This window comes from Hyaena hyaena, unplaced genomic scaffold (assembly GCF_003009895.1).
Source record: "Hyaena hyaena isolate Hyena2069 unplaced genomic scaffold, ASM300989v1 scaffold_817, whole genome shotgun sequence".
Taxonomy (NCBI): Eukaryota; Metazoa; Chordata; class Mammalia; order Carnivora; family Hyaenidae; genus Hyaena; species Hyaena hyaena.
In genome coordinates, this window is record NW_024081450.1 from 540,961 (window position 1) to 564,093 (window position 23,133).

The following is a 23,133-nucleotide window of genomic DNA, read 5'->3' on the forward strand; positions in this document are numbered from 1 at the left end:
TTTCCCTCTACCGAAGCTCTTTGCAGGATTTATCCCACATCCATGTTCTGGGAATGGAAGATAAGTGTGTATTCCCATTCGCAGTTAATAAAGTCAAAATACAAGAGATCTCAGGACTATGGATGGCATGACTGCGATTAAAGCCCCTGGGCTTAAGTCATTCCAGCCCTCCTGGTTCAAATGTAAACCAGAAAAATAAACCCAGGAAAAATGATTTTTTGAGAATTGTGCCACTTTGTGAAATCTACAGGTGTAAAATGTAGGCACAGAGAAACAAAATATCAAACCACCCCCCACTGTGATAATGTTTTACTACTGAAGTCAAGAGGGGCAGATGTGGCTAGAAATACAGACACAAACAATGAGGACAATTACCTACAAAGTCATCAGAAAGTTTTAAAAAGTATACTTGAAACAAAGCAGAAAGTCCCAGAAGTCACCCACAAACAATTCAGATCAGACACTCCACAAGGTTGCCCTGTGATTTTGGTTTCTTATTTTTATTTCAGTGGAAGTTACTTCATTAAGTAAAAATTAAGTTGAAGAGATCAAGTAAAATTTCAAACAAAAATTTGTCAAGCTGTGTTATCATCGTCTAGATTCCCACCACATGTGTGAAACATCATACCTCAGAAGACATACCAGAGAAGTTACCAAACAATTGAAAGGATGGATGGATGGATGGATGGATGGATGGATGGATGGATGGATGGAAGGAAGGAAGGAAGGAAGGAAGGAAGGAAGGAAGGAAGGAAGGAAGGAAGGAAGGAAGAAAGAAAGAAAGAAAGAAAGAAAGAAAGAAAGAAAGAAAGAAAGAAAGAAAGAAAGGTGTTTTGCTTTGGAAGTATAGTATTTCCCAGATAAATGTTTTTCTGGAAAAAAATTAAGACTGTAGATCTAAATATATTAACATGCCTACTACAGTAAGCTCTCTTTCTCAATATTCTCTTGAGTCTTGATTCTCCACTGTTTATTATACAGTCAACAATTTTATAAGACAAATGTTTCCAATCTCTGCATAACCACAAAGAACAGACATTGGCAATTCATCAAAGACCTAAGTAATCTCATGATCAAATCTAAAGAGTAAACAATTTCTTCGGTTTGGGCTTTATGAGCTAAGGAGTTTAAACGATATCTGACCAGGTGGCTTCAATACCATAGTACAAATAATTTCTGGAATTTAAATCATATACGTGAATCTTTCCATCTGAAAGACAACCATGTTTTAGAAGAATAAAATGGTACAGAAAATAGAGTGCCATTCACTTAGCAAAGATAAATATTGTTTTAGGAAAGAGCATCTTTCATTTGGATTTATAGACCCTATATGTATTGGGCCAGGAGTTTAACATGTGCTTTAGCATAGGCTGCAATCAAGAGTTTGAAAGACACGGATTCCAAGAATCATCTTAATTCTCTGAGTGGCCAATGAATATTTGCTTTTCAGAAGATAAAGCATAGCTCACGTGTTAATACGAAAAAAGTGACCAATTCTAAGAAATGAGGCGGCAATTGCTCTGAGACACCTCACTGTGAACATCTCTGACACTTCGTTCACCTTCCTGGGAACAAGGAAGTAAGCTGTCTCCAAAGTACAATGGTGCTATCGGTGGCTTTCAGAGCCCCTCCATGATGCTTCAGTTGCAGTTCCTCCTGAGGAGAAATTAACAGAGTGGCACTCCGTTTCAATGGGCAGCCTGCAGCTTGTCACAGAGGGACGTCACCCTCCTAGGTGATAGTTACTTCAGGCTCGTTCCAACCCCCACCCTCCATCTTCACTGAGGGAGAGAATGCAGAGCAGAGTAGTGCAATGTGTGCTATGGAGTTGACTGCCTAGTTCAAATCCTTCCCAACACCGAGTAACTTATTCCAGTATTACAGCACTGTTCTCAGAACTATACAGAGTGCTCACACAGTGTCTGATCCATAGAAAAGCCCTCAAAAAGTGGTAAAGTTCCTCAACGCTGCCTTGCAGAAGTAGCAAAACCCTCATCTAAGCAAATAAACAAGGACAGAAAGAATATACAAACTTTCCCCTTCTTCCAAAACTACTCAATGGCCTCGTAAATGGTGATCAAAATAGCTAGACATTAAGAAGCCCTCTCACCAATATAAAAGATGGGTTTGATAATCAGTACTGAAGCCAAAATGGTCACCTGTGTGTCCTACCTCCCGTCCACGCCTGGTTCAATACACATACAGGGGGGCCTGGATGGCTCAGTTGGTTAAGTATCTGACTCCGGATTTTAGCTTAGGTCATGATCTCATGGTTTGGGGAGTTAGCCTGCTTGAGATTCTCCCTCTTTCTCTGCACCCTCCCTACCCCATCACACTCTCTCAAAATAAAGAAGCTTAAAAAAATAAAAATAAAACACACATACAACCCCATACTTAATTCCTGCTAAATAAAAATACTTAAGGAAAGTTGGGGAATTATCTGTAAAGACAGACAACCTCTTAGGTCATAGCTACATGTATGAAATTAAATGGTAAACTGAGGCAACAGTTAAGAATGGAAGCTCAGATACCAGGGAGCCAGAGTCCAAATCCTGTCACTTATTTGTGTGACTTTGGACAAAGGTGATGAATTTCTTTGTACCTCAGTTCCCCCTTTAGTAAGACTAGTAACCTCTACTCTCTTAGGTTGTTACTAAGATTAAATGCATTTAGAGAAGTCCATAAATATTAGCTGCTATTATTAAACATTGCCCCAAATATCTCAATCTATGATCATTTCATGCAAAGATAAAGGTTAAAATGGATGGCAACCAGTTGTTTAGTTTATGTTTTTAAATCTTATAACCAGAAATAGATTATCAACTCCAGGATGACAGCTCACTGCTATTACTCAATCTCTAACACCAGGTAGGTACTAAAATATATTAATTCACTGATACATAGGCAAGCTCTGAGTAGCCTAAGAGATGAGCTCACTAGCATCAACTACACCAGAGGAAATTAACCACCTTAGGGAGCACAGCAATCATAGTCACTCAACTTTCAAGATGGATGTACCCAGGACTCAGCAACAGTACTTTTAAGTATATAAGCTTTAGAAACCAACACTTGTGCACCTGTTGACATAGACAAGGACTGTAATTATAACAGTTTAAAAACTGCAGAAAATACTTAAATGTCCATCAGTAAGGTAATACTTGATTCTCATTCTTCACAGTGGTCATATTCTAGACAACACTCGGCGAATACTCAAGCATTGCTCCTATGAGAAATACAGGGTTAGGTTTCCACAAACCCCTGGTCACATCATTACATACAACTGTTAAGCAGGTTTCTGTTTGAAGACATTTTACTTAATACCTATTGTTGATTGATGAACACTGAATTCTCAGCCAACAGCTAACTCATGCCTGAGCAAAGCTGATCTATCACACGTATTTTCTTCCCAAGGCACATTTCAGTCTTCTTGGGCTCAGGAACATAGGGAGCACTTCAGCATTACGCTGGGAGCACTCTTCCTTTTTACATAGCAAAATCACCAGCAAGAAGCACCAAAATGTGAAAAACACGGGACTAAATCGAATGCAAAAAGGACAACTGCTTGTAGGGAGGACTGAAACAGGAAAGCAGAGTGCCACCACATTGTCTGGCCTCATCTGATAAGTTGCACATCAGGTGACTCCTTTTTCACCACCCTGTGATCCATGAATGACCACAAAAGCACAAGTACTGATTTGGGGGTTACAAATAAACTTTATTGAATGAGCATATCTGAAAATCCAGGATCCACAAATAAGGAGGACCAAATGTAAATAATTTATGGTACATTCACTCAACAAATAGGACTCCCATCACTCAACAAATGGGACTCACAAGTTCAAGGACCCAAAGCTATGTGCATCTACAGGAGTACTTCTCAAACTCAATGTGTAAAGATTCAAAAGTACATGTGCACGAGATGCCATTTCTATAAACTCAAACTGTCTATTTTTGCCAAATGTGCACAAGAATACCAATTCGGTCCAGTTTTCCTTGGAAGAGGGTAGGAAGAAAATGAGGACAGAGAAGCCTGATCTGCAATTTTTTGTTTTCTTTAGGTATATGGGTATTTTACCCAACTCTTCTGCAACATTGGGACTATTTCCTCAATGGACCATGTCCATCAGAACTATTTCTCAGTATTGAAGGACATGAGCTGCAAGCCCCACGCATACTTTACAGCAGTAGTTGCATGAAAGGAGATTTCCACATGAAATTACAGTGCCCATTTGGAGCAGTGATGCAAATCCTCTAACAGCATGACAGGCTACCACTATTACAAGGGTCTGTTTGCACAGAATGAAAGGATGCCTGTAAGAGAGAGATGAAAAGGACAGAGACAAAGGGTCAAATTTTTATTTCTAGATACACCCTGGGTATCTGCTGCTCCTTTGAAGTGACAGGGTTTTCTTCTCAGAAGGAATACATGCAGCACAGGGTGGAATGATCCCAGAGCAAGCTTAGTCCCCAAGACATCAAGGGAAAACCATAAGCCCTAAATGAATTATTCCTAGGATAGGAGAGAAGGTTGGAGAAGGGAAACTCTGGAGTGAAAACTAACATAAAAATAGTTCCTGGGGCACCTGGGCAGCTCAGTCGGTTGAGCATCCGATTCTTGATTTCGGCTCAGGTTGTGATCCCAAGGTTCTGGGATGGAATGAGCATAGAGCCTGCTTAACTACTATCCTCTGGGCCTCTGGGCCTCACACACTCTATAAGAAATTAAAAAAAGAAAATAGGGGCACCTGTGTGGCTCCATTGGTTAAGCATCCAACTCTTGATTTAGGCTCAGATCATGACCTCACAGTTTGTGAGATCGAGCCCCATGGCATGGTCTGCACTGCTCACATGCACATACACGGTCTCCCTCTCTTACATAAAATTTAAAAATAAAATAAATAAATAAAAACAGGTCCTATAGTCAACAGCTGGATAAGACCCATTAGGGTCTTATTTCACCGGAGTAAAGCAATGGCTTTCTTGGGGCAATGTGAAGGATATCATCTAACTCATGATTCTCTTTCTGCTCAAGAAAAAAACTACAGGTTTTTGATGCTGTTATGTTTCCCTTGCAATTCCCGTCTTTGTTCACTTTTGGCAGTTATGACCGTGAACATCAGGGTAAGGTCTACCACCTCACCAAAAATACCAACATCGTGATTGATGTGTGATTCAAAAAAGCTGTCAAAATGGATGCCCTAAAAGGCATGAGTCACGTGGCAGGGCTGGGCATGCTCATATTTTTGTACCACATTATAATCCTTTTCATCTGGACCCTCTCAGAGTTGGATTACTTCCTTTCATTCAATTCTAAGGTAAGGGGTACAGAAAACCGCACAAGAAGCCTGACAGATTGGGTTCATACCTTCATTACTAAAATCTGAAAATTAAAGCTCCTTGATGTGGAAATGGGGCACCAACAGAAACATGGATACAGCTTCAGCCAATGAGATTTAAAGACCCTCAGGGCTCTGAGAACAGGAAGAATTTTATTTCATACTAGTCTGACAGTTCTATCAAATATTCTTTTATCTAAGTATTAAAAGTAGAATCCCACTTTAAAATTTAGGGCAAAAGTGACATTTATCACCTGAGAGAAAAAGGAACAACTTTCCTCACTGGAAAGTGAGAAAGAAGAGTGTGTAAAAGGTATCTTTAGAAAATTTCAGGCTCTCATTTCTAGATGGTGGTAGTGTACTGATCTGAGGTGAGAGGAGCCTATTTCACATGCTTAGCTCTGCCTGATTCAGCAAGATTAACTCTGTAGGATGTAACCCAAATAAACTGAGGACCCTTCTAGAAAAAACAAAACAAGGGGTAATTGGAGAAATGCAAACTATCATGACTATTACTTTGCTTCCTAGATCAAATCAGATGGCATTGTATTTTTGATTTGAAACAAGGACAAAGCTGTTATTAAACAATGCTCATAATCTCAATCAGTTCAAACAGAAGGCCATCCATACACAAGTCACACAAATCCTTTTTTGCCATTATTGGAATTCAAAATAAAGTCCAAATGACTCCATCCATCCCAGAATGGAGCTGGAGCCAAACAAAACCTCAACAGCAGTTTCTTCAGGGCCCAGATGGTTATGACCTTGAATGTATTTTCACATGTGAACTAGCTGTTTAAGGGTCACAGTTGTACACTGCATGGTTGTTGTCTGCTCCAACTGTGAAAATGCTAATGCTTCCATCAGGTTCTGAAACGGAAGAGTCCAACACCCCGTGCAAGAATTAATAAAGGGAAACTTCACTACAATGGAGTAGTGAGGCCTGAAAGGAGCATTCTCGAGAGGTACCTACCATTCCACACCGATTACAGGAAGATTGTCAATTACAGACCTCAGCAGAACAACTGTCAACAGGAAAGAATCAACTACAGGGTCTATCAGGAAAAGAAGTACATTACATCGTCTACACGAAATTGACAATCTCAAGTCAGCCAATGAAAAACTGTCATCACCTTCAACTCCTGCCTTTCTCCAATGGGACTTTGCGTAACAAACCCACCCAATTTCCTCCTCCTCCTCCATAAAATAAAATGTTCCTCTCCTTGTTGCTTATTGGACTTGCCTACAGTTTTGCTGTAAGCTAGCGTGTCCCAAATTTTAATTTTCTGCTATTCCCAAATAAACCCATTTTTTGCTGCTTTTAAAATGACTGCTTTACTTTTAAGCTTAACAACTGAAACACCAGATTTTTCTAGAAAGCACAAAAGTCAGGGATCAAATTAAAATATCCAAGTAGAGGCTGCATACAATGGACCGGGAAACATTCATTAAAAAAATAATAATAAAAGTTCAGTAGGTACAATCCTAAAATGAGAATAAGAAAGCACCAGCTACCAGTTAAATTCTGGGTGCTCTTTGAATTTTTTTTTTTTTTTAACATTTTTTAAATGTTTTATTTACTTCTGAGAGAGAGAGAGAGAGAGACAGCATGAGCAGGGGAGGGTCAGAGAGAGGGAGGCACAGAATCTGAAACAGGCTCCAGGCTCTGAGCTGGCAGTCAGCACAGAGCCCGACGCGGGGCTCGAGCCCACGAACTGTGAGATCATGACCTGAGCGAAAGTCGGACGCTCAACCGACTAAGCCACCCAGGCGCCCCAAGGGTGCTCTTTGAATTTGATGTTGATGATGGTTTACCTAAAGTCCCGTTGTGGTCCACAGCCTAACCCCTAACCTGAGCACAGCACTTTAATGAAGTAAAATAATACAGGTGCAAAATAATCAGAATCACCACTTTTTGTGAAGTGCTCACATGAACTCCACAACTTGATTGTACTAAGCAACATCATTTGATATTCGCAGCAAACCAAACAGGGAGCACTTGAGCTCATGCAACAGGTATGGCTACCCAGACTTAGACCACTCCACTAGGGAGTGGCAAAAATCCTGATTCAAACTCGGGTCTAATTCTAAACACTGTATTCATAAACAAGCATTTTTTTTTTATTATTATTTTAGTGTGTGTGGGTATGTGTGGGTGTATGTTTTATTTCTGAGAGAGAGAGACAGCATGAGCAGGGGAGGGTCAGAGAGAGAGAGGGAGACACAGAATCCAAAACAGGCTCCAGGCTCGGAGCTAGCTGTCAGCACAGAGCCCGACACCCACGGGGCTTGAGCCCATGAACTGTGAGATCATGACCTGAGCTGAAGTCGGACACTTAACCGACTGAGCCACCCAGGCGCCCCAAACATTTTTTTAAAGCTAACCTTTTTTTCAACAGTTAGTTAAATGCCCATTCTGGGTCCTAATGATCCAATGCCATCACTTTCTACAATAAGCCTTGTAGTTACGGCTGCAAGCTTTCTAGCAAAGCGATTGCAGCAGAAATAAAGCAGCTGCCTCCATTGCCAATGCACGCAACCTTGGGGGGTGGAGGCGTGAGCCTCACAGTCCATCACTCTTCAGGGCAGAATCCTCTACCACCTGAAAGGTTGTCCCTGGGAATTAGGACGTTTTACTAGGTCCTTCCATGTCATTTGTACAAACACACTTACAAACAAACCCGAATCTTTAAGCATTCAGGCACAGAATTCATTTTGTTTACCCTTTATGAATTACGTCCTTCAGCCAAACTAATTAACTTGTCCAGATTGATCAGCTTACCTAAAATGTTGTAAGACTTTGCCCTTAATATACCTGTTCACAGCACATTATTTATGTAGCACATATATGTAGGATAAATGCCTTTACAAGTCCTATTTTCATTTTCACATCTATCTACTCCACTAGGCAGTCAACTCCTCAAAGGCAGAGATGATGCTTTTTTCACTTTTGTGTCCCAGCATCTTAACAGTGTTTTGCTTTGAGCAAACAAATTATTTTGTGAATAAGTGAATGGGATTATATGAAATTTGTACATTAAAAATAAACAACCCCCAACATATAGCCTACTAATTAACACAAGATAATGGTTGTTCCCAACACAAGGAAGCCCAAGTCTGTGGGTTATCACTGAGCACTGATCAAAAGTCTTACTACACAGCCTTCAAGCTGTAACAACACGGCCATTTTACTAAGGACATTAAGGAAAAAAAAAATACAAAGGTTCAGAGACAGTTGTCTGAAAGAGAGCCTTCAGCAAGGCTTCAGAGGACAACTGTTACTAGAAAAAAGCCAATTTGATTGCAAGCTTACTTGTCCTTTACTATTTCAACAGTGGACAGTGGCTTATTCATCCAGTGCTTATTTTATCTTTAACTTTTTTGAAGGGTATATGTAGTTACTGTTGGTTCTGGGTAGATACCAACAAAATTAATACAGGCTAAAAAGATACTGAACTTACCCTCACAGGGCTTTCGATTTACTCTGAACCACTGCATTTCTATCGTATTTATATGTTTATAATTGGGAATCAAAACAGTATGTTAAAGGGGCGCCTGGGTGGCTCAGTTAGTTAGCGTCTGACTTTTGATCTCAGTTCAGGTCCTGATCTCAGGGTCCCGAGATGGACTCCGCGTCAGGTTCTGTGCTGAAGGCACGGAGCCCGCCTGGGATTATCTCTCTCCCTCTCTCTCTCCAGCCCTCCCCAACATGCATGGGCACACACACTCTTAATAAACTTAAAAAAAAAAAAAGAAAGAAAGAAAAAGACAGTATGTTAGTAAGAGCTTTAGAGTCAACAAAGCTGATTTTCACCTTCAATGCCTTCTAGAAATGTGTGTCCTCAGGTAAGTCCCTTAACTCCTCAAAGTTTTTTCATATGAAACAGGGGTGACACGGACCTACCAAGGATCCTGAGCTAGCTTCATGCTTACTGAAATAATTAAAGAAATGTACAATAAGCGCTGCATATTGTTTTTATTACTATGCATGCATCAAACCAATCTTTAACCTGAGGGCTGCCTTAAAATTCTCTAAAATTCCCCCTGCCAAAAAAAAAAAAAAAACAAATTTACTCATACGGATTTAAAGGCTCTCTGTGGTATCAATGGAGTAAATGCACATGCAAGCAAGATGTCAGAATTCTCCACCCATTCTCCAATCATGGCCAGAGGTTTGAGAAAGACAGAATGGCCTGAATGCCCAGATGTCTGCATGTACACTTTTCTTTTGCAGCTTCTCCAACTTTAGCATGTGTAAGAATTATGACCTATGGGCACCTGGGTGGCTCAGTCATTTAAGTGTCTGACTTCGGCTCAGGTCATCATCTTGCAGTTCATGAGTTCCAGCCCCATGTCGGGCTCTGTGCTGACAGCTCAGAGCCTGGAGCCTGCTTTAGATTCTGGGTCTCCCTCTTTTTCTCTCTGCCCCTTCCCTACTCATGAAATGTCTGTGTGTGTCTCTCTCTAAAAAATAAATTAAAAAAAAAAAAAAAAAAAAGAATTATGTCCTAGGCTTGTATCTCCCAGCACTATGCATGCTGCACCTTCACAGCACCTTAGGAAATTTTAGGAATAATTTCTGCTATACACAACTTTAATTTTTAACTTTACAATCAAATCTCTTAGATGCCCTTAAAATTAAATCAGAAAACAAAAAAGTAGTAAAAAAAAAAAAAAAATCTGAGCAATAAGCTAGTAGCAAGTAACAGAAAAACGGAATTTCTTTGCACCTTGCCTGACCCGGGTCGACCTCCAGCTTCAAGCAAATAAAATGGGCCATTCCAAGTACCAGCCTTCAGATGGTCTTTACTTACAAGCGCACTGTTCACACTAATCAAATACTCCATTCTCAAATGACACGTCCCATGGGTCTAGAACAGTGACAATACTGCAATGATCATTTGTTAGAAGTCATTTGGAGGGGAAAAAAAAGTCATTTGAATTGAACAAGTGGCCGAGTTGTGACTGCACAAAGCCATTTACAAGAAACAGCTGTTAGGACAAAGAAATAGACGCCTGTGCTTGCACCTTAAGGTTTCCCCAGAGGTAAGGTCTAAAGCCGACTAGACATCCACATTCTCCACCCTTCATTTGCTCCAGGGTCCAGGGAAACCAATCCTGAGCCAGAAAGGGAAGAAACAAATGGAGCCCTGGCTACTTCTTCTACTGGAGGGCTCTTCCCTGAATTTCACACGCCAGCTGCCTGCTCCCCAGCCCTCAGATCTTACAGACAAGGCACCACCTCACATTATCCTATTTTATTCTCCATACAGCACCTTGCAGCATTGGGACAGCTATAGTTAGGTATGTGTGTACGCTTTTCATGTCTAGCTCCCCACCCACCCACTGTCCTCTCCCACCACTGGATTATAAACTCCTTAAGGGCAGACAACCAGTCAGCCTCACACACCTCTGCATCCTACAACACTGCATGGCACATAGTAAGTGCTCTATAAACGTTCTTGGCCTCTGATTAAAGTACAATCCCTTCTTAAGCAGTGACAAATGAGCCAACTACATAATGCAGAATAAAAAGTGTAGCCTCACAGTGGGCCCAACCAAGCTGGTATCTACTTCTTGTTCCAAGGAAACTTTTTCTCAATACTCAAAATATAGAAATGGCACTTTTCCTCTGAACCCTTAGAGCTTAGTGTATCCACAACTATATGGATGCTGGACTCACAAATTACATCAAGAGTATGAATTAATGCATTTAATCCAGACGGTATATGAAAAATGAAGAACAAAGAATACACATTTAGGGACATCTCACAGCTAATTCAGAAAATAGAGTGGTAGGTTCTTTCATGAGACAAGCCTGGATTCCAATTCTGCCTCTATCACTTGTTACTAGATCACTGAGCCCCACTGCCTCATTAGGAAGAGGAAGATAACACCTCCCTCCAAAGGTTGCTGAGAGTATCAGCGATAATGAGTATGAGGCACAAGACAGAACATGAGCGGCTTATCTTCCATTGGAAGGGTCCCACTGGAGTTCTAGCGTAAAGGACCTGGAGGGGATTGCAAACCTGCCTACCTCCTTGCAAATTTCAAGCCATACACCCGCATGTCCCATTTTTCTCAATTAGTAAGAACTCTTAAAATCACGTGGCACCTGGGTGGCTCAGTCAGTTAAGCATCCAACTTCAGCTCCAGTCATGATCTCGCGGTCCATGTTGACAGCTCAGAGCCTGGAGCCTGCTTTGGCTTCTGTTGTATCCCTCTCTCTCTCTTTCTCTCTGTCTCTCTGCCCCTTCCCCCTCTAAAAAAATGAATAAACTTAAAAAAAAAAAAAACTCTTAGAAATCACAAAATATGAAAGCACTCTGCAAATGCAAAGCACCAAAATGCCCAAATAGGGAATACAGTCCACTTAAACGTGCCTGACTCCAAATAAAACATCATAAGGAACATTTTGCTTTTAAAAAGCCCTAGGCTACTGGCTACTACTCCCTCGATGACAGTACACCATGACAGACTGATCTGGCTTACGGACAGTGAAAATAATAGATTTTCTTGGCCATTTCACTGCCCTCCTCCCTCTTCTAATTCACCAGTTGTCCATAAGGACTCAAGGGAAGCATAAGCATGAGTCAACTTACTCTGAACGCTTAGTATTCCTGGGCACCTCCTACAAAGGAGTGATAAGGGGAATACCAGGATGAGTAAGAATCTGTTATAAAGTGTCATTTCAACACAACTGGCAAGTTATGTGCAATTAACAGCCCAGCGTGGTCAGCTACTCAGCTCCGGTCCTGTTTCAGCCCATATCGTATCCTTCTCTAATCAAGTCAGTAACTGTCTGCTGAGACTCCTCCCTGGGCCAAGCACTGAGCTGGATACAGAAAAGTGCCAGGGCCTATAAGATCTGATCCTGGTCTTCCAGGAGTCCACAACATGAACTGGCAAATAAAACAGACATAAACGATGGCTAAGAGTATGAGGAGTGGCTACAAAGCTACACATAAAAGCATCCCTCGATTTTACACTCACACCTCACACAAGGTGGTATTTAATCAAGGGCCTGATGAGTAAGAGAAATAATTCATACTATTCATACAATAAAAAAGATCAAAAAGAGGAGAGTTGTTTTTCCTACCTCCTCCAAGCTAATGCTGGCCTGCAAGGACACTGGGAAAAGGAGGGAGTTCAGAAGAGCCTTGAAGGCTGGATAGAATCCTAGAAAGAGAGAAACCCAGGAGCACCTGCCATGCAGGAGAGTCACTGTGAGGAAAGGGAGTGAAAGTTCTGTGGGCAGGGAGGGATCAAGCAAGGAGACAGGAGAGGAGAGGGGTCTGACCAGACTATGGACAGCTTCGATGAGAATGCTGGAAGGGATGCAGAAGTTCAGAGGCCAAATCCTAACAACAAGCATGGCCAAAGAAAGAGCCTCTCAAAATGAGATTGATGTCTGGAATAGCATAACAGGGCTTTGATGGGAAAACTGAGCCACAAGATAAAATCCGCAATCCTTATACCTTTCAATATTTCAAAAGAATCAAGAAAGATGGCAAAAGCTAAAGGTCAGAACACAGGCTTGCAATGAATAAACAAAATTTGTATCTGCAAGTGCAGAATTCCAAGTAATGATGCCCAAATGCAAACACTCCCCATTCATGGTTTGCTCTAGGAACACAAATCAACATGTCCTCTTCTCAGTATTATGAAAAACAGATGTTACACATGCAAAAGAAATACCATTAGGGCTGTCAATGATGAGATAACCACAAGCAACAGGAAGATGCTATAATGTCAATATTTCCTAATGGTCAGCCTACTTGGATGAGGAAATCTTTCAAAGGAAGTTGTGGAAACCTCACGGTTAGAGTCCCTTACAAGAAGACCACAAGGCTCAATCCTGTGGTCTACTTTCTTCCACGTACATCTGACCACGTGGAAAGTAAGCTCAGGTGAGTGACAGTGGCTGGGAGGGAGGGAGGCAAGTTGAACCACGTTTGAAGAAAAAAGAGAAACAGATGGATTCCTGATCCATGGGTTACAACAGTGTGTTCAGCTTCTGAAAATCCATCAACCTGCATACTTAATGATATGGGCCCATTCTGTTTGTATATTATGCTTCAATACAAAGATCTTCTAAAGGCTTTTAGGAGGAGATATCCTCCCCAAGAACAACCAAAAAAAGTTTTTAAGGAGTGCTTGGGTGGCTCATTCAGTTAACCATCCAACTCTTGATTTTGGCTCGGTCATGATCTCACAGTTCATGGGATGGAGCCGCATGTCATCGGGTTCTGTGCTGACAGTCACTGTTGTCCCCCACCTCAACCCACCTCACGCCCCCATCACTCATGCATGCGAGCACACTCTAAGGAAATTTTTTTTTTTTTTTTTACACAAAAGACCACCTATTTTTAAAAAATACTAATGTTAAAGAAGTACTCCATTAAATGAGGATTGGGACCTGGTAAATTCACAATCTAGAGATTTCTAATGCAAACAAATGCTTTCCACAATGCCGACAACTCTGACACTCAAAATTCCTACTGAGAAAGGACACTGGAGAGAATGACTCTGGCAAGCCTAATGGTTCCACAAACCCAGAAGGCCACAGTTCTAAACAGTCCCTCTGGTTCACATCTGGAGGGCCCCATCAGTCGGCAGTGGAATAAGAACTGTGATAAGGACTGAAGACTCACCAATTCCAAGTTTATACAGCATCCCGGCCCCAAGACATTTGGACTGACTTGGCCTTCCAAGTTCACTAGGCAGAAGTCCTTAGGAAAAACAAATCCCAATTACTCAAGGGAGCCCACTGTCACTAAAAAGAGACAGCTTCCTCGGAAAAACCACAAGGCCGACCATACTGGGGACTAAGGAGGCCTACCCTACAAACTAACCTACAAAACCCATTCACCAGATTCATGGTCTTTGCAAGTGGGCTTCCCAGCTTTCACAGAGATGACATGTGGCAGTACTAACCTCACTGGGTACCGTTGCCATGAAACAAATCTAATTGTGTCCTATCAACTTCTATTAGTTATCCTAATGCTTCCTTCTACACACACACACACACACACACACACACACACTCCCTCAAAGTAAACAAATGAGCTTATTTTCCATCTTTCTGCCATTCCATTTCTATTTCCATAAAATCTTCTTTACCTTCCCCACCAAAATAAAAGTAACTCCATTATTATTCTTTAATTTTCTCATCTAAATCCAAACCTTCTCTTGCCCTGTTTCCAATTACTGCAAAGTTTTATCTGATCATAAACTCAACTACCTACATTTCCTTGAATGACTTATAGTTCTAGATGAAAATGAGAATAATTGCTTCTATCCTCTCAATTCAAAAAACCACATATGCTGTCCTCAAATCCCAAACCACAAATGCTAAAAATTATGAATAAGAGGAAGGTCTATTTGCTTATAACTACTGAAAGAATAACTAGAGTCTTGCATTAGAGAACAATCAGCTCATTCTTGACCTACCATCCTATTTATCTTTCTATTCTCCAAGCTAATTGCTTATATAAGCATGCCAATTTGCCCTGATTATAGGATTCTTAATAAATGAATGTTGTTTACATTTCACAAGTGTATTTGAATTTCTCTCCAGGAAGCCAAGCTCATCAAGTCTTTGTAAGTGGTAAAACCAGAGATCAAAGCGAAAGGCCTACACTGAACCAACAAACAATTAAGCTTGAGAATAGAGGCCTAAGCAAAAATACGATTGATTTATTGATTTTCCTACTCCAGAAGTGCACCTCAGGGTCACTGTTCACTCTTGAGCTATAATATATAGCACTTTCCCTGTCGATTTTCATCATGATTATTTGATGTTCATTTCTTAAATAGTTAAATAAATCTAACATTCAACAGGCTTTGATCCATTTCTTTATTATTTCTCATCTTGGTGCTTTTGGTTGAATCAAAGGTCTTTTTTTTTTCTTGGTCAGTAAATGGCTTTTTCTTTTCTTTCATAGTTTATGGTCAAGTTGGTTTCCAGACAACACCCAATGCTCATCCCAACAGAATAAAGATCTTCAAGTTTTGAGGGGAAAAATTTTTTTGCTTAGTTTTTTTGTCTGTTTAGTTTTGGTTTTTTGTTTTGTTTTTTTAAACTCTTCTCCACTTAGCCTAATTTCCTCATAATTTTTGGTACATCTTAAACAATTCCTTTCCTACTATACCCATATTTACCAACCCAGACATCTATGTTTTTTTGAGGCTCCCCGGTGATGCCAATATATAGCCAAATTTAAGGACAACCCTTTCGGCTTGTCAGTCCCTTCATTATCCTGTCTTATAGCTACAGCCCAGCTCTCATGGGAAAAAAAGAAAAACACAGAAAAGAAGTCAGGTTCCAGAGCAAATCCTTAATTCAACGCAGGACCTTCAAGTAACAGTCACACCTTCGTGCCCAACATCAGGCACAGGGCCCAAAATGTAAACAACTTGACACCTTTCCCAAAGCCTTTCCCAACAAGTTTTTAGAATAAACCAGGCATGGTCACCATGTACCCTACAGACATCAGTCAAGATCACTTTTGGCCTTAGCAGGATCTCAACACCTCAAAGCTTTCAGCTTCTGTAACAATGGACAGAGGGGCTTACAAACAGCAACTCCTCAAAGAACAAAGCTGACTACGTGTGAATTCAAAGTCACTGAAGTCCATGACAGGCTGTACACGAACACCGAAAATGTGATCGAAGAAAACACCTTTGGTGTGTCCTAAAAACTAGAAAAAAGTTTGTGTAAGTTCTGCCGCCGGCCATGGGCTTTTGTTGTGTGTGTGTTGGGCGCAGAGATGTGACTAGGTTTGTTTTTTATTAAGACTGTGAGCAGAAAGTACACTTCCACTGTTTACAACGAATACCACTAAACCTCAAGGAGGGATTCCCAAACACCCTGGCCCACATTTGTGGGCCTGGCTAACTCCCAGCTCTCTGGCCTACCAGCCCTTCCCTTGACACTGCCTCTAAATTATATCCAATGGAAACTGCATTCTCCTTAGTGTTTGGCTGGAAGAGAGGCTTCTGGAAAAGAGGACAGGGTGACTGGTAAGGGGGGAGATCACCTGCACTCGTGTAGACACAGTATTAAAACAAAGAAAAGAGGGGAGTTACCTCTGCCAGCAGTACTCAAGGAAATGAGAGCTAACAAGGTGCATGAAGCCACTATACAAACCACGACCCCAAAGACTAGGGACAACAGTCCTTGTGGTGGGGAAAGGGAAGAAACATCCCCCGTTTTAGAGGGAAGAGCCAGCTTGTAACTCACGCTCGCTCTCTTAAGCAATTCAGTCTGTTCTTTTCTAAGGATTCGGGGCTTTGTTCCTAAGAGGTGTCCAACTACCAGCACCCTCTTGCAAAGTGGAAATGATCATCTGGAATCTGTGCTTCTTCTATCAGCCACTTTCACGGCATCTATTACGTGTTTAAGCGCAAAGAAGTCCACTTCACCTTGTCCTTTTGCCCCAAGACCTAAGTATGACAAAAAGGAGCACACTTCTTTCGAGACCAAGCCCTTCAAGCAACAGTTTTTGTAATGTCCAATGAATTTCCAGAACAAACATGAGCCTACACTTATTTTTCTTGAGCCCAGGAGGACGCTACAAGGGGGAAGCCTCCCCCACTCTCAGGTGCTATGATTCTCGGTCTAGAAGCTGCAGACAGCAGGCTCATCTCAAAGAGGGTGCCATGGAAACCAATAACGCACTAGACATGGCTTGGGTTTGCAAAGAACTTCCAACCACCAGCATTTTTCATACAGCTTCTGTGTGCGCAACTCTAACGGAGAGCTCACTGTTCATTTCTTTGACAACTCTAAATGTTAAAATACTTTTCCTTAAGCTTAGGTGACTTTCAGTCAATGACCCTGGAAATTCTACTCTCTAGACCACACAGAATACAGCTTACACACTCTCCTGCACAATGCTCTTCAAAATGCAAAGTCAGCTGATGGATCGCAGGATGGTATATTCTGGAAATTACACTTTCAAGTGCTGTACTCTAAAAAAATCTATCTTAATAGTTGTGTCAAATTTTATTCCAATTTACAGAGGAAGAAGGTTAAAGACCAGAGGAAAGATTTTTAACTTGCTCAACGTGGTGCAGCTGGTTAATTCTAGAAACTAGATCTCCTGTCTCCCAGGCCAATCCTATTTGCTAAATGAGAGGCCAGGAGCAAAAGTAATGGTTATCACCTAGGGATTTAAGGGCATGCATACATTGTCTTCCCAAACATCATCAGTTTGTGTTCCTGCCCGTCTCTTACTGGAGCCAAACATTTGTATTCAGATTACAACCTCTGATTAACTCCTATACTAGATATCCAAATATAGTGGCATTATGGGGTGTGGAATGCATCCCCCTAATAAGCACATATTCCCAACTTGGGTGATATAAGGCAGCTCAGGGAGTTAGTACCGAGGGTGAGATATAATGGCTCAAAGTGACAACACTCCACCCCACCCCACCCTACCCCCAGCCCAACTTCTCTATCCCCTTTTCCTAACAGGAGAAAGGATGTGAGAAAAATCAGCAAGCATCTGATGATGACCTAACTACACTCTCACCCATCCATCTGCTCAGCAGACTTCATGGCAAGAGCTCTCCTTGGAAGTGGTTAAAAGAGAACAACACCTTGCAAAGGGAAATAAACTTAAATGTTAAAACTTGACTTCCCTTGTCCTTTCACAAGTAATTACATTCGCGGTATATGCACTGCACTGACAGACTGTCTCTTTGTTCTGATTCGGAAATCCAAAATTCTCCACCAAAGTAGTTCAAGTCGGCCTGGATAGGAAAAAACCAAAGAGCACACTTTCAGACCAAATCAGTATTTAACTCCATGCCTGAAAAATGGAAAACCATAGTGAGGATGCCAAAATGTTTGACGTTGAAAGTAAAACATCAAGCGAACCTCACAGCAGTCACTTTTAAGACATTTCTGTCTATTTTATACAGCTTGGAACTTGCATTTATCAGATTTAGGGACTTTTTTTTTTTTTTTTTTTTTTAACAGCTTTACTGCTAGCACCAGGCATTTTTTCCCCTTTCCAGTTCAAGGGCCTCAGGAAGCATAATATAAAATGGAGGGGAGGGGGGGCAGACAACCCAATCTGGATTAAAAATCCTAGATCAGTCATTCCACAACTGTAGGACTATAAACAACTTAGATTTATTTCCTAGAACGATTGTGAGGGTTAAAGGAGTATGTGAGCAGTGGGGGGACTTGTAGTAGGTACTCAGAAAACATTCCCACTTCTGTCTTAAGCAGAATGGCTATGTTCAACCTCAGGGCAAGAAGGAAAAAAACTGGATAGAAATCGACTCAAATTAATCCCACACCAAAGCAGCTCCCGGTATCAGACATAATACTGCCCTAAACCATCACTTTCTAATCTGTCTTTTTGAATCTGTTTGCAGAGCAGCCTGATATCTGATATCACACAGAGATAGAGCAGCTAGGATAGATGGCTTCAAATTATCCTCTCCTCCGACATTTAAAGAGCAAATCCTTAGGACAGCTCCTTGACAAAGGCATTGGGGAACTTGTTTTAGTTGTAAACAAGGACTTGAAGCCAAAAATGAGTGAATGGTATAGAATGCCTAATGTAGAAAAAAGATTCTTGGGCAGAGACCATCAATTGTTCACCCCACACCGGAATAAACTTCTTACCATCATCTTCGGAAACAAAGGGCAATGGAGTGTGTATGTGCATGTTTGTGTACTCCCAACATTTAGGCAATGTTTAATACAGTGAAGAGCCACATGGATACTTAATTATAAAAGCATAGGACCCAAAAAATACATACACACCAATGTTACCTGTAAAATACATGCCATATACACACCCTAAAGGAATAAAGGCAGATGACTGAATTTATAATTTATGAAACACTTCTATAGACCAGTTTAACAAAAATATTACAAGCGTGTGCACAAAGGCATATCACTTTACTGCTCTACCTGAAAGGTACATACAAAGATGCGAACAGTTACATGTATACACGGAGTAATGTTTCCCCACAAGTATGTTTTATAACTACTGTGACAGTGCTGAAGACAGGAAAGAGTTTAAGGAAAGAAACTCTCCTTAGGAAGATTAAGCTCCTCAGATTTGGATCCAATTTTTACTAGTCTTTAATTACAGGAAGTTCAGGAGTTCAAATCTATTTTAAAAAATTTTTTCCTATAAAAATTACTATTTTTAAAAGTTTACCTCCACTGATCTTAATTTCACAATCTCTTACTCCCTCCTTTCCTCTTTCCATTCATGTCTTTTAATTTTTTAGAGTTATACTATTTAAACTAGATTGATGAAGGGGTAAGGAAACAGTCACTGAGTAGGTCTGTTCTCAAGGTTTGCCAGAAATAGATGGACTTGTCATTTTAATTCTTATTTACTCCTTCCCAATGCTTTATGTATTCCAGAGCTTGAGAGTGTAATTGTTTTCCATGTCTGAAATGTCTCATTAATTATTGACATAAGCCATACTTAACTTACAATGAGGTACTTGTATGCTTTCCCGTACAGTATTACTATCGAGTTTTCCTTCCAAATCATATGTACGTTTATCAAAGAGGGAAATAAAGCTAGTATCATTAATGCCAATATAATTCCCTGTGGCTCAGGGTAAAGAATTTTCTCCACATATATGCTTTAAAATCTGCCACCTAAAATGTGTCCTTCTACCTTGATCTCTAGAATTAAATGGTTTGAGTTGATTTCTTACGCAATTCACGAAGAAAACCAAAGCTGAGAGCATCACATGTACAACTTCAGAAAACAAAAATGATCCTAAGAGAAATCACCTTCACTCTGGATGTCTATTAATGCATAATGAAGACTCCTTTTATTTCCTCTTGTAGGTTTCCAAAGAGCAGCTAGAGCCCAGTAGGCAGAGTTACAGTAACCACCACATCAACTTCCAAGTCCATTACTCACAAGGCAGCCCCCAAGCTGAGACTTCCCCAAAACCTTTGTATCGATTCAAAAAGATCAGCCTGTTATCGTTTGGTTTTGTTTTTTATTGTGAGGGCCTTAGAATATCATCAGCAATTAAGAACCACATCCAGCAATTGTGTGTGACACACAGTAGAGTAAAAGTAACCACAACAGCCAACCATTGCCCCAAAGAGTCTGTGATGCAGAATCATCAATGTGACATACCAAGTCTGTGACTGCTAGACTTAAGAGTAACACAAATCTACCATGCTAATGATGAAACATTTTTCTAAAGATTAATTCATATCATGTGTTATTAATCAGCAGCATAACTGAAAGCTCATGCAAAACACGCTATCCCAATTGAGAACTTAATTGCATTATTGTGATCTGGTTTTCCTGTGTCACTGGCCCTTCCATTTTAAGTACCCACGTTCGCGCACACCCCACCACAGGATGAAACGACAGAAAACCCAGAGCTAGGAGGGAAGAACCATCTGTCTGGAAGGATGAGGATTTTTGAATAAAAACGTCTGTCTCTGGAAAGACAGGTCAAGTATGCACCCAGGCTGCCTTGAGAAGTAATTAAGCCTATGCTGTTTCATTTCAGTGTGTCCCATCTTGCACAACGAGGGGAGCAGCTGTGGGAGATCACAGAAGATGCAAAGCAAGACAGGCGGCCTCATCTATTTCCCGACTGCCACACCAGAGTTTCCGGGTGGCGTGAAAAAAGCTGTTGCCCTCTGTTGTCTCCAAGAGCACAAAGCTCACCTAGCATCCAAAACATTATACCCCCTATCAAACCTGCCCTTTTAAAAGGCCTGAAGAAAGGCAAATTTAAATGTCCCAGTTGGCGGCGTCCAGGCTCAGGACCGTTCCCAAAGTTGGGAAGTTACACACCAAGCACCCGCAGGCAGACACAAATTTGGCTGCCTTTGAGCACAAGTTTCTCTTACTGCCTGGCCTCGTAGAGTTGAGAGGTAACTGGCTTTAAAAAAAAAAGGTAAACGTACAAGTGTAAGGAATAGGAACGCGTCGGATCTTGCCTGTTTCCCTTCCAACATCCCTTTAAGGAGGCTGGGTCACTAAAAATCGGAAGTCTGGGGACCAGCTGTAGTCCAGACTCCGGCTGGGTCTAGGGGAGGCCGCCACACCCTCCGGAGCTCAGCGCACTGACAAGCTGTGGCTGGGAGGGGCGCAGAAACTTAGTCCCAGCGGGAGAAGGGAGAAAGAAGGGAGTCTTCAGTGCCTCGGCTTTAAAAAGCTAAAAGCAAATTTCGGTAGGGAGCCGGGGATTTGGCTATGTGTGCCGGGGTGGAGGGAAGGGGTCGCCCCTGATGGCAGAACAACTCGAAACACGTCCCCGCAAAACTGCACATTCTTGTGGTTTAGGGTTTAAGACCAAAAGGAACGAGCTGAGGCAGAGCTCCTCTCCCGCCGGGGTGTCAGATCCCGCCCCTCGCAGCCTAGGGACCCGGGCGCCGCACTGCCGCGGGTTGTCTTATCTTTCCCCGTCCGGCCAGCTCCCCTCCGCCAAGCCGCCACGCCGCCTCCCAAGTTCGCCTTCGCGCGCCTCCCGCTGCCGGCCGCATGCACCCAACCACCCGGGACCCCGCACGCCGGACGGTCCGCAGGGACCTGGGGTTTGCGGGGATTTGGGCCGGGGGGCGGGGGCGGGTGTTGTTTAACAAAAAGCCTTAGCGGCTCGTCGCCCCCTTCTCCCGGGCCCGCGCCACCTTCCCTTCACGCCCACGCCGCACCTCCCCGGCACACGCGCTGCGTGGTGCTTCTCCCGCCAGACAATGGGCTCCGGGCTGGCCAGGCAGCCCGCCCCGAGCCCCCGGCCCCAGCCCGGGACCCCGAGAGGGCTGAACGCGGGTGCTGGAGGAGAGCGGAGACCAGGAAGGCTGGGGAGGCCACAATGGGGAAGGTGGGCGCCTCCCCCTTGGGACAGGAGGCTCGCTCCCGGCGCAGAGGAGGGGGCGGGGGTCAGCTGCGCCTCCCCGCCCGGAGCCCCGCCGCGCACTTACCAGCACGATGGCAAATCGCTCTTCCAGTTCACCTGGCTCGGGCATCGGCAGCTTCAAAGGCACGTTGTGCGCCCTGAAATCGGTCTGCTGCGAATCCATGCTCCCCGCGTTGCCCATGTTGGCTGCACGCCGGGGCCGGGGGCTGCTCCGGGCCCCTCGCACTCGCTCCGGAAATCAGAACAGCTCCCGGCGGCCGGCTCCCGCCCGATGGCGCGACCCGCCCGGCTCCCCGCTCTCGGCTGCGCCCCGGCGAGTGTGCAGCGCGCACTGCTTCCCTAGCAGCGCTCCGAGCCGAGCCGCCCCCCGGCCTCCCTCATGCTCTCCACCGCCCCAGCGCCGCCCCGGCCTCTTTTCCTTGGGAGGGGTCGTCAGGGCGCCGGGCGCCTATCTGCATGTTGCTCCTCTGGCACGCCGCCCCCTGCCCGCGATCGCGGCCAGCTGGCGCGTGGCTCCTCGGGCTCGGTGTTCGCCGGGCCGCGGCCGCCGCTGACACTTGCAGCCCACGGCCGGCGAAAACAACGCTCTTTCGCGGAGCACCTCGAGCAGACAAATGCGGCTCCGCGCTTGCGACACAATGCCCCCCTCGCCCGGCCCCCCCGCCCCCGGCCCGGCTCCGCCCACTCGCCCCGTGGACTGCCGGGACGCGTAGTTTCGGCCCAAAGTGTCCGCACAGCAAGCCACGCCCACTCTGGTGGGCCGAGCTGGGTTAGCACGGCTTGCAGCGGAGGCAAACTGCACGATTCTGACTATGGCTTATGTCCCTTTAGACCCCTCCTCACTCCAACAGTAGAAATAACTATCTCCTCTACGTCGGTTCTGGCACTTAGAAGGCACACCTGACAAATGAAT

At 43.1% G+C, this 23,133-nt stretch overlaps 1 protein-coding gene across 4 annotated transcripts in view; it reads right to left on the reverse strand.

Annotated features, from left to right (window-relative positions):
- Nucleotides 1–22,850, reverse strand: part of FMNL2 (formin like 2) — a 319,145-nt gene extending 296,295 nt beyond the window's left edge. Inside the window, exon 1 of one of the 4 annotated variants that reach the window (XM_039219406.1) lies at nt 22,285–22,849. In XM_039219406.1, the coding sequence (XP_039075337.1) occupies nt 22,285–22,401 (117 nt within the window). In that variant the 5' untranslated portion in view covers nt 22,402–22,849. Of the gene's footprint in view, nt 1–22,284 lie in introns of all 4 variants that reach the window. The other 3 variants (XM_039219404.1, XM_039219407.1, XM_039219405.1) reach the window with 3 other exon arrangements.
- Between the last annotated feature and the right edge of the window lie 283 nt (nt 22,851–23,133).